The sequence below is a fragment of the Siphateles boraxobius genome, unplaced genomic scaffold (assembly GCF_051911475.1).
Source record: "Siphateles boraxobius isolate OS27281-9 unplaced genomic scaffold, OSU_SipBor_1 29, whole genome shotgun sequence".
Taxonomy (NCBI): domain Eukaryota; kingdom Metazoa; phylum Chordata; class Actinopteri; order Cypriniformes; family Leuciscidae; genus Siphateles; species Siphateles boraxobius.
In genome coordinates, this window is record NW_027508908.1 from 17,030,467 (window position 1) to 17,044,570 (window position 14,104).

Here is a 14,104-nt window from a genome sequence, read left to right on the forward strand (position 1 = left end):
AACATTGTTCTGTATTTTGATGTTGCTTATACAGTAAGGGAATATTTTGATCTTTAATTCGGCGTCGAGATTGTTTTCCTTCATTTAATTTTCAGTGTTTAAATCTTGTAGCCTAATAATTTTAATAACCCATAATAGATAATTATTAATTAATGACCCAATAATAGATAATGGTAGTATCATTATGATACTCATTCTCATTCTATGTCCAGTTATAGCGGGGGTTGAATGACCGCTGTCGCAATACCGTTATATCAAACTTTCTTTTCTTTTTTTTCACTTGTTAGTGAACGTTGACTGAAGGCAGCGCTGCATGCTGTTTGAAGACGTGTCATCGACTTTTCATCGTTTGTTTTAAACACTTCTATTTACTTTATAGCACTTTTTCCATAAAGATTTTCCCTCGTTACTCCGAAGAGCGACATAAAAATCAGACTGAGAAATGACGGGTAAGCTGACATGTTTACGTCCAAATGTCTAGACCGAGTAACAATGTATTCGAGCTGACTTAATTATTAACTGGGAAGGACGGTGGGCGTGACTTTACATAATCCATCAAACTTATAAATAATAGGCTAATGTTGGTTTGAGTGTTTATTTATTCAAAGTGCTGCCAACAATATAGTAACTTAAGCACTCTATTTGCATAGTCATGCCTGTTCATTTCAAGTTCAGTCACTGACCATGCCATCCAGTTGTGTCATTTTGCCATCTGCTCCTTTTGCCTGCCAGGGAGTCAGGAGGACACAGCAAAACAACTGAGGTGATATCTTGTGTAGGCTATATCAGTAACTAGTTCACAATGGCGGGTGAATGTAATGGGTCATTGAGAGACCTCGAAACCTTGTGTGCTTTTTGAAACCCACCTTATTAATGCCAGTCAAAAGTTCGACTTTCAGATGTGTTCTTGGTACTTGTTGGCTGCTTTCAATATCTGGTCCATTATGGCTACAAAATGAATATCAACCAAGCCTGTTCGAAGTTGGGTTAAAAAAAATTAAATTAAGATCATGATCTTTTCAAATAAAATTAGTCTAAAATGTGACTAGAACAGTGACAGAAATTGGGTGACATTTTTCCCTCAAAAATTGATAGTAAATTTCACAAAGAAATGGTGGTTGAATTAAACATGCAATTTTGAAGTATAAAGACTGAAATAGTATTAAGACTGAAATTGACAACTTCGAATAAAAGTTTTTACAGTGTGTTGTGTATTGGTCCAAAGCACATTTATTGCACTATTGTCCTCTGTTTACTATTTCTGTCTGGTATTTTATGTGTCTCTTTCTCTCAGAGGCTCAGGCCTTTGTGACCCTGGCCACTACAGATGCCTATTGCATGGGATGTATAGTGGTAGGCAAAAGTTTGCGCAGACATGGAACATCAAGGAAGTTAGTGGTGATGGTTTCCCCCAATGTTTCTAGGGTAGGAAGGTGAGTGAGCAACTGCCATCCACTATTAATTCTGAAATAACATCAATCCCTTCCTGATAAACTTCAGAAGTAAGGGCTATGAAGAGTGATTAAGCTCCTGTTGTACATTTAGCTTTATAATAATATATGACTTTCAAAAGGGTAATTCCTTTCCATTCATGGTACTATTAAGTCTGTAATAGTTTTCAATCCCAGTGCAATATTAATCTTTCTTTGGGTTGCTTCTCATCTATCTTGGATTGCCTTTGACTTTTTTTGCCTCATTGATTTTTATGCATTCTTCTAGATTGACCCTGGATGCCGTGTTTGATGAAGTTGTCGTGGTAGATGTGTTGGACAGTAGAGACAAGGCACATCTCACCTGGCTGGGACGTCCTGAACTAGGGGTCACCTTCACCAAACTCCACTGCTGGACCCTTACACAGTTCAGCAAGTGTGTGTTCTTGGATGCAGACACACTTGTGAGTTCTGTTGGTTCTGTTCTGATAAATGAAAGTAAAGATGGCCATTAAAGTGGAGTTCAAAGCTTTAGGAACACACAGAATACCTAACTAAATATTATGTGCACAATATGCAATAATAAACAAAGTGCCACGGCCTGCATATGTTACAGTGCAGATACATACTTTAAGGATAATTTACTGTATGAGTTGATGGCCCCACAACTAGGCTGTTATATTATTCTGTGCCGCAGGTACTGTGTAATATTGATGAGCTGTTTGAATATGAAGAATTGTCTGCTGCCCCTGATCCAGGCTGGCCGGATTGCTTCAACTCTGGGGTATTTGTGTTCAGGCCATCCCTGAATACCCATACCCAAATACTGGAACATGTCGCACAACACGGCAGCTTTGATGGTGAGTCACTTGGTTATATTTAGCGTATATTGCATTAAGATCTTTTAAGTTCAGTCTAAATCGGATGTGCCCAATGCCCGTTGGAACTTTAATTAGCCTCAAATGCTGTTTTGTCACATTTGTATTTTTAATCTTTAAAAGCAGCAACAGGAGCATCACATATACACTACCATTTGGTAACACTTTACTTAAAGCCTTTATATATATATGCATATATAAGTATATTGAATGCAGTAATTATACCTTGTAATGCACCTTAAAATGCATTTTATGATATCATTAATAATTTTACCTACAGTTATAATACATAATACTAATCTAGTCATTGTTACATCTTTACAAAGTATAATGCATTAAAACACATGACAACATGTGTTCTCAAGGAATCTGGGAATAATATCTGGGATTTAGGAAAACAAGGAATCTGCAAATTATATAATGCATTTTAACTTTGGTTTTACAGTTATTTATGAAAAGATATAATGCATTATAATGTACATTATGAGTACCTTTTTAATGCATTATAATGCTTCAAGTAATGTTACCAAAATGTATATATTAAATAAATGCAGTTAAAAATTAACTTTATATCATCAAAGATTATATTCATCATTATGGTTTCCATAAAACTTTTAAGCAGCACAGCTGTTTATAACATTGATAATAATAAATGTTTCTTAAGCATGATCATGTGACACCCAAGACTGAAGTAATGGCTGCTAAAAATTCAGTTTGGAATAAATTACATTTTAGAAAATGTTTAGAATATATTTGAACTGTATGTGGCTCTTCGTTGATTAATTCATTTATTAATTCCTTGACTCACTCACTCACTCAACTCACTCACTCACTCAACTCAATTACTCAATTTACTCACTCAACTCACTCTCTCACAGAAAAGTTTATCTCACATTGATATATTTAGTACAGATGAGTAGAAAAGGGTGTATTATCCTCTATTTGCTGTAGATCACAGTGTCTGCAGATCCTCTGCTCTCTCTCTGTCCATTGTCTAGTCTTCCTCTCTCTATTTCTAGATAATGGTCACTTAATCTGTATTTGGAGAGGAATTGTCTTTCTTTAAATTGTTTAATTAATAGATAATTGGCCAATTTAGTGATTCTATTTAGGGTCGAGTAACATTGGAGTTTATTTTGGAGGTCACTTTACTCAGGTATCCTGCCAATTCATATGTTCTGTTTAGGGCCAAATAGCATTCCAATTTACTTTGTTGGGATAATACATCTGTCCAATGTTGTAGGTATTTTTCTTTTTGTGTTTTAATTATTTGGTTTGGCTATGTTTTTATTGTCAGTTTGTGACGTCAGCTCTAAGACCAATCGGCCGAGGGCGTTTTTCTCTGGCTTCAGCTCTTGGTAGTTCAGGGCTTTGTGATGGAGGGTCTGTTCATCACTATTTTTTAAATGGTCATGAAATTTAATGGGTCTTTCTTGAATAGTTATTATAAGTGGGTATAATCCTAATTATGCTTTGGAGGCATTATTTGGGGTTTTGTGCTGTACTCGTAGAAGATTGTGAAAAGTTCAATCTGCAGAGTCTCTTTTGGGTGTTTGTCCCATTTACTGAACTTTTGGTTTGTGAGTGGGCCCCAGACTTCACACCCGTACAGTGCGATGGGCTCTATTACCTGTTTGATTATTTTGATTATTTTTATTCTGACTGGGATGTCAATTTGGATATTTCTCTTTATAGCATAAAAAGCTCTCTGTGCCTTGTCGCTCAAGTCGTTAACAGCTTTGTTAAAATTTCCTGTGTTGCTAATATTTATGCCAAGGTGTAGTTCTGTGTGTGTTTGAGGAGCATGTGGTCTAATTTAAAATTATGATGTTGGTCTTTTTCGAAAAATCATTAATTTTTGTCTTTTGGGAGTTAACTGACAGGGCCCATGACTGACAGAAGTTGTGCAGGAGGTCTAGATGCTGCTGTAGACCCTCTTTAGTGGGACACAGCAGTACCAGATCATCAGCAAACAGAAGGCATTTTACTTCAGTATCCAGTTGAGTAAGACCAGGTGCTGCAGACTGATCCAAAGCCCTCGCTAGCTCATGTATGTATATATTGAACAGCATTGGACTTAAGCTGCAGCCCTGTCTCACTCCACAACTCTCAGGGAGGAATTCTGTGTATTTGTTACCAATTTTAACTGCAAATTTGTTGTGTACATTGATTTATGTGTACATTGATGTTTTTCCTCTGATGCCGCACTGGATTAAAAGACCTACATGCCAAATGGAGTCAAAAGCTTTTTTGAAGTCAACAAAGCATGAAAAAATTGTACTTTTGTTTTGTTTGATTTGCTTATTGATTAAGGTACGGAGAGTGTATGTGGTCTGATGTGCAATATTTTTGTTGGAAGCCAATCTGACACTTGCTCAGGGCATTTCTGTCTCTGAGAAAATGGGCTTGTCTGCCGTTTAGGATGTTGCAGAAAAGTTTGCCTAGGTTGCTGTTTACACATATACCACGGTAGTTATTAGGGTCAAATCTGTCTCAGTTTTTATGGATGGGGGTAATAAGACCTTTGTTCCAGATATTGGGGAATATACCTGAACTCAGGATGATACTGAAGAGCTTGAGAATGGCTAATTTGAATATTTGTTCTATGTATTTAATTATATAATTTAGGATGCCATCGACAGTTCGACACCACAGGCTTATTGTGATTTCAGGGTTTGCATTTTGTCTCATAGTTTGGCTAGTGTAATTGGAGAGTCTAAGGAGTTCTGGTGGTTTTTGATGGTTGATTCTAAAACCTTCAGTTTGTCGTACAGGGTATTTTGTTCCTGATTTTTGTTTATATTACAAAAGAGGTTGGAGAAGGGGTTTATCCAAACATCTCCATTCTGGATGACTAGTTATTGATGGTAAGATTTGTTTAGTGTGTTCCAATGTTTCCAGAAGTGGTTGGATTCTAAGGATTCTTCAATTTCCCTGAGTTGACTTATTGTGTTTTGTTCTTTTTTCTTTCTTAAAATATTCCTATATTGTTTAAGTTTTCAGTGATAGAGATGACGGATGTTCTTATTGTCGGCATCTCTGTTTCACTCACCTCTCTCACTTAAATCACTCACTCAATCTCTCCAATCACTCACTCACTCACTCACTCACTCCACTCACTCACTCCAATCACTCACTCACTCACTCACTCACTCACTCAACTCACTCACTCACTCCAATCACTCACTCACTCACTCACTCACTCTCTCCACTCACTCACTCACTCACTCACTCACTCACTCACTCACTCTCTTCACTCACTCACTCACTCTCTCCAATCACTCACTCACTCACTCACTCAACTCACTCACTCACTCCAATCACTCACTCACTCACTCACTCACTCTCTCCACTCACTCACTCACTCACTCACTCACTCACTCACTCACTCACTCACTCACTCACTCACTCACTCACTCACTCACTCTCTTCACTCACTCACTCACTCACTCCAATCACTCACTCACTCACTCTCTCACTCACTCAACTCACTCACTCACTCCAATCACTCACTCACTCACTCACTCACTCACTCACTCTCTCCACTCACTCCAATCACTCACTCACTCACTCACTCACTCTCTCCACTCACTCCAATCACTCACTCACGCACTCACTCACTCACTCACTCCAATCACTCACTCACTCACTCACTCACTCAACTCACTCTCTCCACTCACTCACTCACTCACTCACTCACTCACTCACTCCAATCACTCACTCACTCACTCTCTCCAATCACTCACTCACTCACTCACTCACTCCAATCACTCACTCACTCATTCACTCTCTCCAATCACACACTCACTCACTCACTCACTCACTCCAATCACTCACTCACTCACTCACTCACTCACTCTCTCCAATCACTCACTCACTCACTCACTCACTCACTCACTCACTCACTCTCTCCAATCACTCACTCACTCACTCACTCAACTCACTCTCTCCACTCACTCACTCACTCACTCCAATCACTCACTCACTCACTCTCTCCAATCACTCACTCACTCACTCACTCACTCACTCACTCACTCACTCACTCCAATCACTCCCTCACTCACTCACTCTCTCCAATCACTCACTCACTCACTCACTCACTCACTGACTCACTCAACTCACTCTCTCCACTCACTCACTCACTCTCTCCAATCACTCACTCACTCACTCACTCACTCTCTCCAATCACTCACTCACTCACTCACTCACTCACTCCAATCACTCACTCACTCACTCACTCTCTCCAATCACTCACTCACTCACTCACTCACTCACTCACTCACTCACTCACTCACTCACTCCAATCACTCACTCACTGCAATCACTCACTCTCTCCAATCACTCACTCACTCACTCACTCACTCACTCACTCACTCACTCTCTCCAATCACTCACTCACTCACTCACTCACTCTCTCCAATCACTCACTCACTCACTCACTCACTCCAATCACTCACTCACTCACTCACTCACTCACTCACTCACTCACTCACTCAACTCACTCACGGTACTATAGTACTGTCAAATATAAATCTATTAATGACATTAATATGACACAACATGTCATGTATAGGAGGAGACCAGGGTGTTTTAAACACTTTCTTCAGTGACTGGGCAGTAAAAGATATCAGGAAGCATTTACCATTTGTGTACAACCTCACAGCCAGTGCTGTCTACACTTATCTACCAGCATTTCAGCAGTAAGTTAGTTTTCACACTATATCTTATTATTTAGGTTTACCAATAATTGATGGTGTTATTTATTTGTGTAACGTGTAATGTTTATTAAGTAATTATATACCACATTAAATACGTACACAAGTAGAACAAATAAGCATTCTGGTTTTGTACAGGTATGGCCACCATGCAAAAATTGTCCACTTCTTGGGTGGGATCAAGCCCTGGCATCATTCAAATAACCCACAGGCTACCAGTGAGTCATCTTCTAGGGATTCCAGCAATAACTTTGCACAATTTATGCATTTATGGTGGGCGGAGTATTACAGTCAAAACCAGCTACAAGTTAAGAAGGATGACAAGAATGAAGACAATGTAAGACTACACTCACATCAGATATTTTGTTTTTCGTGTTGTACATAGCAGTGTTACTTCCATTGAACCCTTAAAGGGATAGTCCACCCCAAAAAAAGTAAAATGCTGTCATCATTAAAGTGGCAGCGCGTTGTTCACATTAAAATAGACATAGATTGACAAGAAACTCTAATAATTTCATCATATACACATAATTACAGTTAATGTGTTCTACAGTTACTAAATTACAGGGTCAAGAAAAACAAAAAAGTATGATTATTGTCTCAAAAGTTGCAAAATGCCATCATATATGATTTTTTCCCCCTCAAAAAAATACATGATATATTATTTGGGGAGGGGGTGGGGGGAAACTACATGTAAAACAAAGAATCACAATGATTAAAATTAATTTTCATACTGTTTCAATGTCTTAAACAATGTCAAAGTTAACGTTTGGATTTAAAATCAAAATTACTTAGCCATTTTTGATTTTGTGGCACACAGAAGCTGCGGATCAGTACCGCACTGCAAACGCAGAATATGTGAAAACTCTATAGCGCGTGCTGCTCCTGTACCGTATACTGAAACACGCACCGCATACGCACTGCACACGGAGTATGTGTGAAACGGGCGTTACTTCTGTGGAACATAAAATAAGACATTTTGAAGAATGTTGGTAACCCAGCACGTTCGGTTCCCATTGACTTCCATTATATTTTTTGGTCCATACAGTGGAGGTCAGTGGTAAACTGTTGGGTTACCAACATTCTTCAAAATATCTTCTTTTATGTTCCACTGATGAATGAAAGTCATATGGGTTTGGAACGACATAAAGGTGATTAAATGATGAACAGACTTTTTTGGTTAGATTTTCCCTTTAAATATCCATTAGCATAATTATTTAATAGACCTTATGTTAAAATATATTTCATCTGTAAGTCATCTGTGATCTTTTTCTTGGTTTGCAGTCAGTGCAGCAGTTGGTTTCTTCACAGACACATCCAACTCCAACACAAAGCCAAAAGAGCAGCACTGAAGCCCTCCACAGAGAGATAAGACTCTCTTCACCTCCCCAAGATCTGACTTTGGAGCCACTGACGATCAGCTCATCTAAAAAATCTGAGGAAATGCTAAGTGATAGGTTGAGCTGTCCTTCCAGCGAAATTAAGGTTTGAATAACTGAATTGAAGAATTCTGAACAAAAAAACAACAACAACATTATGCAGTCTTGATTCACCTCTCACTCTGAGTCGCTCTCTGAATTAACTCTTCTTCCTTTAAAAGTATTGTGCCCTCTGGGCTTCTAGACAAATCCAGTGACACACCCAACAGTGACTCACCCCAACACAAAGACAAACAAAAACTAATTCAGATAGTTGCAAAAACACAATGACTGTGAAGATATTAGTTTAAATGTAATCTAAAGACCCAGGGATTAAAATGGACCAGAACTTTTGATTTAAAAGAAAAGGATACAAATGTTGGCAGTTTGGTGTCAATCCATTCCATTTCTTGTATATGCTCCAGAACAGTTTTTGTTTGATCCAGTACACACATGCCTTACTTCACAAGAATCTAATGCTCAAATAAATAAATAAAATACAATTCATTACATTTGGCATTTATGCTACATTTATTCTTCCCTTCAGCGGGCCCTTATTTGTTTTAAAATCAAAATAATTTTTATGAATAAAAAAATAAAAACATACAAAATAACTTCAGTCAAGGGAAAGTTAACAAACTATAGTTTGGTTTTTCATATATTGTCCACCACATCTAAGTGCCACCCCCCACCTCCAAATCCCAATTGTGAATGTGCAAGTATTTTGTCTAGTGTTTTAGGAAGGCCTATTTATTTACTTACTTATTTCTCTATCCTGTCTTCTCAGAATATTCTTTTTGAAGTCCTGTCTGGTGGGGAGACTGAAGAGACCCCTATAATCAGCCCTCCATCTGAGCAAGTGACTGAACACAAAGATCCAGAGACTGCTGATGATTCTGCCGTATGCACTGGAAAAGCTGTATGTATGAAAATAAGCTAATGTGCCTGGCTTATGGGAAAAAAATATTTTGTTAAAGTGTTAAATAAATATTTTATTTTGATGTTATAATTTTGTATCATTTATACTTTTATAATTATTACTTATTTCCAGGATACTTGAGTTTGAGCTCTGCTCACAAAGAAAAAAATAATAATAATAATTTTGTAAATTTTATCTATAGATGTCACTATTTCCCTAAATATGTCTCTACATAATGTGCATTACATATTTGCATTACAGTTAACTAAAACTAAAACCAAAGCCTATTTTTTTCTTTTTTTAAAAAACACTTTTGTTCAGCTACAACATTTCTTATTATTTTATTTTTTTATTTAACTTGATGTACTAGAATAACTAAAAATAAAACTGGAATAAAACTAGAGATTTTTTTTTAAACTAATATGTATTACGCACTCAATTTTTTTTTACATTGGAAACTGAAAATATAAAAATAAAAACTAATTCAAAATTAATAAAACAAAATGAAAAAAATATAATAGTATCTCAATAATGCTAAAATAACACTGCTTCACAACATGAAGTTTGAGATGGGTGTTTTTTCTTGTAAATATCAGTGTATATACTGCCATCTAATGGTGGCTTATTAGAGCATTTATTAGATTTGAATTAGCAGAATAAACCAGTATTTTTCCCCATGAACAACTACAAACTTAACATTATGATTTTGATAGTAATATTGTCACTGACGATGGATTCTATCATATGGTCCCATTGTAGATCGCTGCTGAGACAGAAGAGGGAGACTCGGAGCGCCGGCGCATGTGGGAGGAAGGTCACGTTGATTATATGGGCAAAGATGCCTTCGACAACATCAAGAGGAAACTTGACCTATTCCTTGAGTAGTTCTCTCTCTCTCTCTCTCTCTCTCTCTCTCTCTCTCTCTCTCTCTCTCTCTCTCTCTCTCTCTCTCTCTCTCTCTCTCTCTCTCTCTCTCTCTCTCTCTCTCTCTCTCTCTCTCTCTCTCTCTCTCTCTCTGTGTGTGTGTGTGTGTGTCATTGTGAGGACTAGCCAGTGGTCCCCACAAGGGAAATTGATTAATGAACATACTAAATTATGTTTTTTAGAAAATGTAAAATAGCAGAACGTTTTCTGTGTTGGGTAGGTTTAGGGGTAGGGTTAGCATAAGGCCATAGAATACACAGTTTGTACAGTATAAAAAGCATCACGCCTATGGAGAATCCCCACAGATATAACAAAACCGTGTGTGTGTGTGTGTGCGCGCACGTGTGTGCTGGATGTGTGTTTTTGAAAATGCAGTATCTCAATATAGAGGTGCTGGTTATATAATTAGAATATCATCAAAAAGTTCAAATGTTTATTTCATTTAATTGTGATAATTAAAAATGACAACTAATGAAAATCCCAAATTCAGTATCTCTGGAAATTAGAATATTACTTAAGAGCAATCCAAAAAAAGGATTTTTAGAAATGTTGGCGAACTGAAAAGTATGAACATGAAAAGTATGAGCATGTACAGCACTCAATACTTAGTTGGGGCTCATTTTGCCTGAATTACTGCAGCAATGTGGCGTGGCATGGAGTCGATCAGTCTGTGGCACTGCTCAGGTGTTATGAGAGCCCAGGTTGCTCTTATGGTGGCCTTCAGCTCTTCTGCATCGTTGGGTCTGGCGTATCGCATCGTCCTCTTCACAATACCCCATAGATTTTCTATAGGGTTAAGGTCAGGCGATTTTGCTGGCCAATTATGAACAGGGACACCATGGTCCTTAAACCAGGTACTGGTAGCTTTGGCACTGTGTGCAGGTGCCAAGCCCTGTTGGACAATGAAATCTGCATCTCCATAAAGTTGGTCAGCAGCAGGAAGCATGAATTGCTCTAAAACTTCCTGGTAGACGGCTGCGTTGACCTTGGACCTCAGAAAACACAGTGGACCAACACCAGCAGATGACATGGCACCCCAAACCATCACTGACTGTGGAAACTTTACACTGGACTTCAAGCAACGTGGATTCTGTGACTCTCCTCTCTTCCTCCAGACTCTGGGACCTTGATTTCCAAAGGAAATGCAAAATTTACTTTCATCAGAGAACATAACTTTGGAACACTCAGCAGCAGTCCAGTCCTTTTTGTCTTTAGCCCAGGCGAGACGCTTCTGACGCTGTCTTGTTCAAGAGTGGCTTGACACGAGGAATGCGACAGCTAAAACCCATGTCTTGCATACGTCTGTGCGTGGTGGTTCTTGAAGTACTCCAGCTGCAGTCCACTCTTTGTGAATCTCCCCCACATTTTTGAATGGGCTTTGTTTCACAATCCTCTCCAGGGTGCGGTTATCCCTATTGCTTGTACACTTTTTGTACCACATATTTTCCTTCCCTTCGCCTCTCTATTAATGTGCTTGGACATAGAGCTCTGTGAACAGCCAGCTCTTTAGTAATGACCTTTTGTGTCTTGCTCTCCTTGTGCAAGATGTCAATGGTCATCTTTTGGACAGCTGTCAAGTCAGCAGTCTTCCCCATGATTGTGTAGCCTACAGAACTAGACTAGTGCTGCGTCCCAATTCGCCTACTTATACTACGACCTAAAAGTATGTACTCTTTTTGTGAAGAAAAAGTACATACTTTTGAGTGTGTAGCAAAAGAGTAGGCAAGCTTTGGGACATACTATCACGTCATCTTTAACGGACAGATCTGGCGCATGCATCCTGTCACCGTAAACGGCCCTGTCAATCATCTCGTCACAGTTAAAATCCTCCATTCAATCTAATTTGATTTCCTACCGTTTCGGAGAGCACGTTCATCTGCCAGTCGTGGGTATTTCATGCGGATACTCTCCTCATGTGTTTGCAATTTGAATATAATGATGCATTTAAAAGGTAATGGCTAAACATATCATGCAGATCCAATATAATGTAGACAACGTTGAATAAATACACTTTCGTCAGGTTAGATACTGATAATTAATCACTCAAACCTCTTTATCTAAACCTCTCTACATAAACGACTCGCGCGTCGTCCATGTCTGTAGTTTTTTAACACTTTTCACTCGTGTTTGTAGTTCTAACCGAATTCTCGTCCAACGCACGATGGGCTGTGGGCAATATTAGCCGTTAGAGTGTGCATCAATCTGCACTTCGGATTCTGACCGGAAATAGTAGACCATCCGGGTATCTTTGGAACACTCATTTCAACATACTAAGATTTGGGACGTACTAATTCTATTTTCGAATACTATTTAGGACGGATAGTATGCGAATTGGGACGCAGCATGAGAGACCATTTAAAGGCCTTTGCAGGTGTTTTGAGTTAATTAGCTGATTAGAGTGTGGCACCAGGTGTCTTCAATATTGAACCTTTTCACAATATGCTAATTTTCTGAGATACTGATTTTGGGGTTTTCATTAGTTGTCAGTTATAATCATCAAAATTAAAAGGAATGAACACTTGAAATATATCAGTCTGTGTGTAATGAATGAATATAATATCCAAATGTCCCTTTTTGAATGGAATTACTGAAATAAATCAACGTTTTGATGATATTCTAATTATATGACCAGCACCTGTATTTTCACTTGTACAGTACATCATCATCTCAACTGTTACATTTTCACCTCCTCAGATATAGCCGTTTTTCTACCTCTGTAGTATATTGCCACAATCACTCTGAATCATACAAAAATATTGTGAAAATATAAGTTAAATATAAATGTAAGTTAATTGTGGTAAACTGAACCTAGTAATTCAATTTCTGTACTATGAGCCTACATTATGTAATATGGGGTATATCTGTATGATTTAGCATCAGCTGTGATCTTTTTTTTGCAGTTTTATTTAAATATTAACTGTTAAAAAATCCCATTCTCTAGAGCTGTTAAGGAAGTTATTATAAATAACTTATTAATAAAGTATTACATCATGAGAAAGAAATCAGGAGAAAGATCTAGTATTACAGGTCAATGTCCAAAAATAATCTTGTAAAACATCCTTCAACCAAAAGAAAATGTTCAATTGCATACAATATCCTACTTTTTTTTTTTTTGCTTGCGCCACTAGAGGTCAGGCTATAAACACTCTCTAGCTTCAACACCTTCACAAACTCTACTATTAGAGCATAACAGTCTGAGGAAAAAAGGAGATAGTCATAAAATGATTGTTCATCTGAGTTTTACTCATGACAGCTCTTTGAAGTCATAAAATATTTATCATTCAGTTAGAGGGCATCTTTTATTTGATCTTGTTCAATAAAACATGTTGGCCACAGTATATTGAGGTTTTCAGGAGTATTACTCTTTTGGTATGACATCTCTCTGCTTTAAACTTTGCACAAAGAAAGATCTGATTGCATTCTGATTCACTCTAAATGTATCTTAAAGCTGCAGTAGGGAGTTTTGAGAAAACGTTGACTTAGCCTGAAATTTTGAAGAAGCACAACTTACAGGTCCAACCCCCTTGCTCTCTGCTGCGCTACAGCCCTCCCTCCACAGCTCCTCCCCCACAGCGGAGCCTGCCGTGAACGCGCAGGCTAGTAAGCAGGACCACCGATGACGGCGGATTATAAACAGTTATGGAACATTCACTAATAGGGACGAAACATCAACAATATGCTTTACATTGACTATGGCCTGCCCATACTTTGACTACAAACTTGGTCCTCAAATCATTATGTATTTTGCAATACATGTAACTTTATAACGTTGCACTCTTTCTTTAAGTTATAAATAGCTAGTAAGATAACGTTAATATAA

General features: G+C 38.0%; 1 protein-coding gene across 2 annotated transcripts; it reads left to right on the forward strand.

Annotated features, from left to right (window-relative positions):
• The first annotated feature begins 55 nt into the window (after positions 1 to 55).
• gyg2 (glycogenin 2) lies at positions 56 to 13,622 on the forward strand. Of its 2 annotated transcripts, XM_077246819.1 has the most exons (9): positions 56 to 449; positions 1,295 to 1,433; positions 1,720 to 1,894; positions 2,128 to 2,290; positions 6,882 to 7,008; positions 7,162 to 7,360; positions 8,308 to 8,508; positions 9,229 to 9,360; positions 10,120 to 13,622. In XM_077246819.1, exons 1-9 carry the CDS (start codon positions 443 to 445, stop codon positions 10,243 to 10,245), a joined length of 1,269 nt encoding a protein of 422 aa, XP_077102934.1. In that variant the 5' UTR covers positions 56 to 442; the 3' UTR covers positions 10,246 to 13,622. The 2 variants fall into 2 exon arrangements, with proteins under 2 accessions (XP_077102934.1, XP_077102933.1); XM_077246818.1 differs by lacking the exon at positions 56 to 449 and having other exon boundaries at positions 1,157 to 1,433.
• The last annotated feature ends 482 nt before the right edge of the window (positions 13,623 to 14,104 follow it).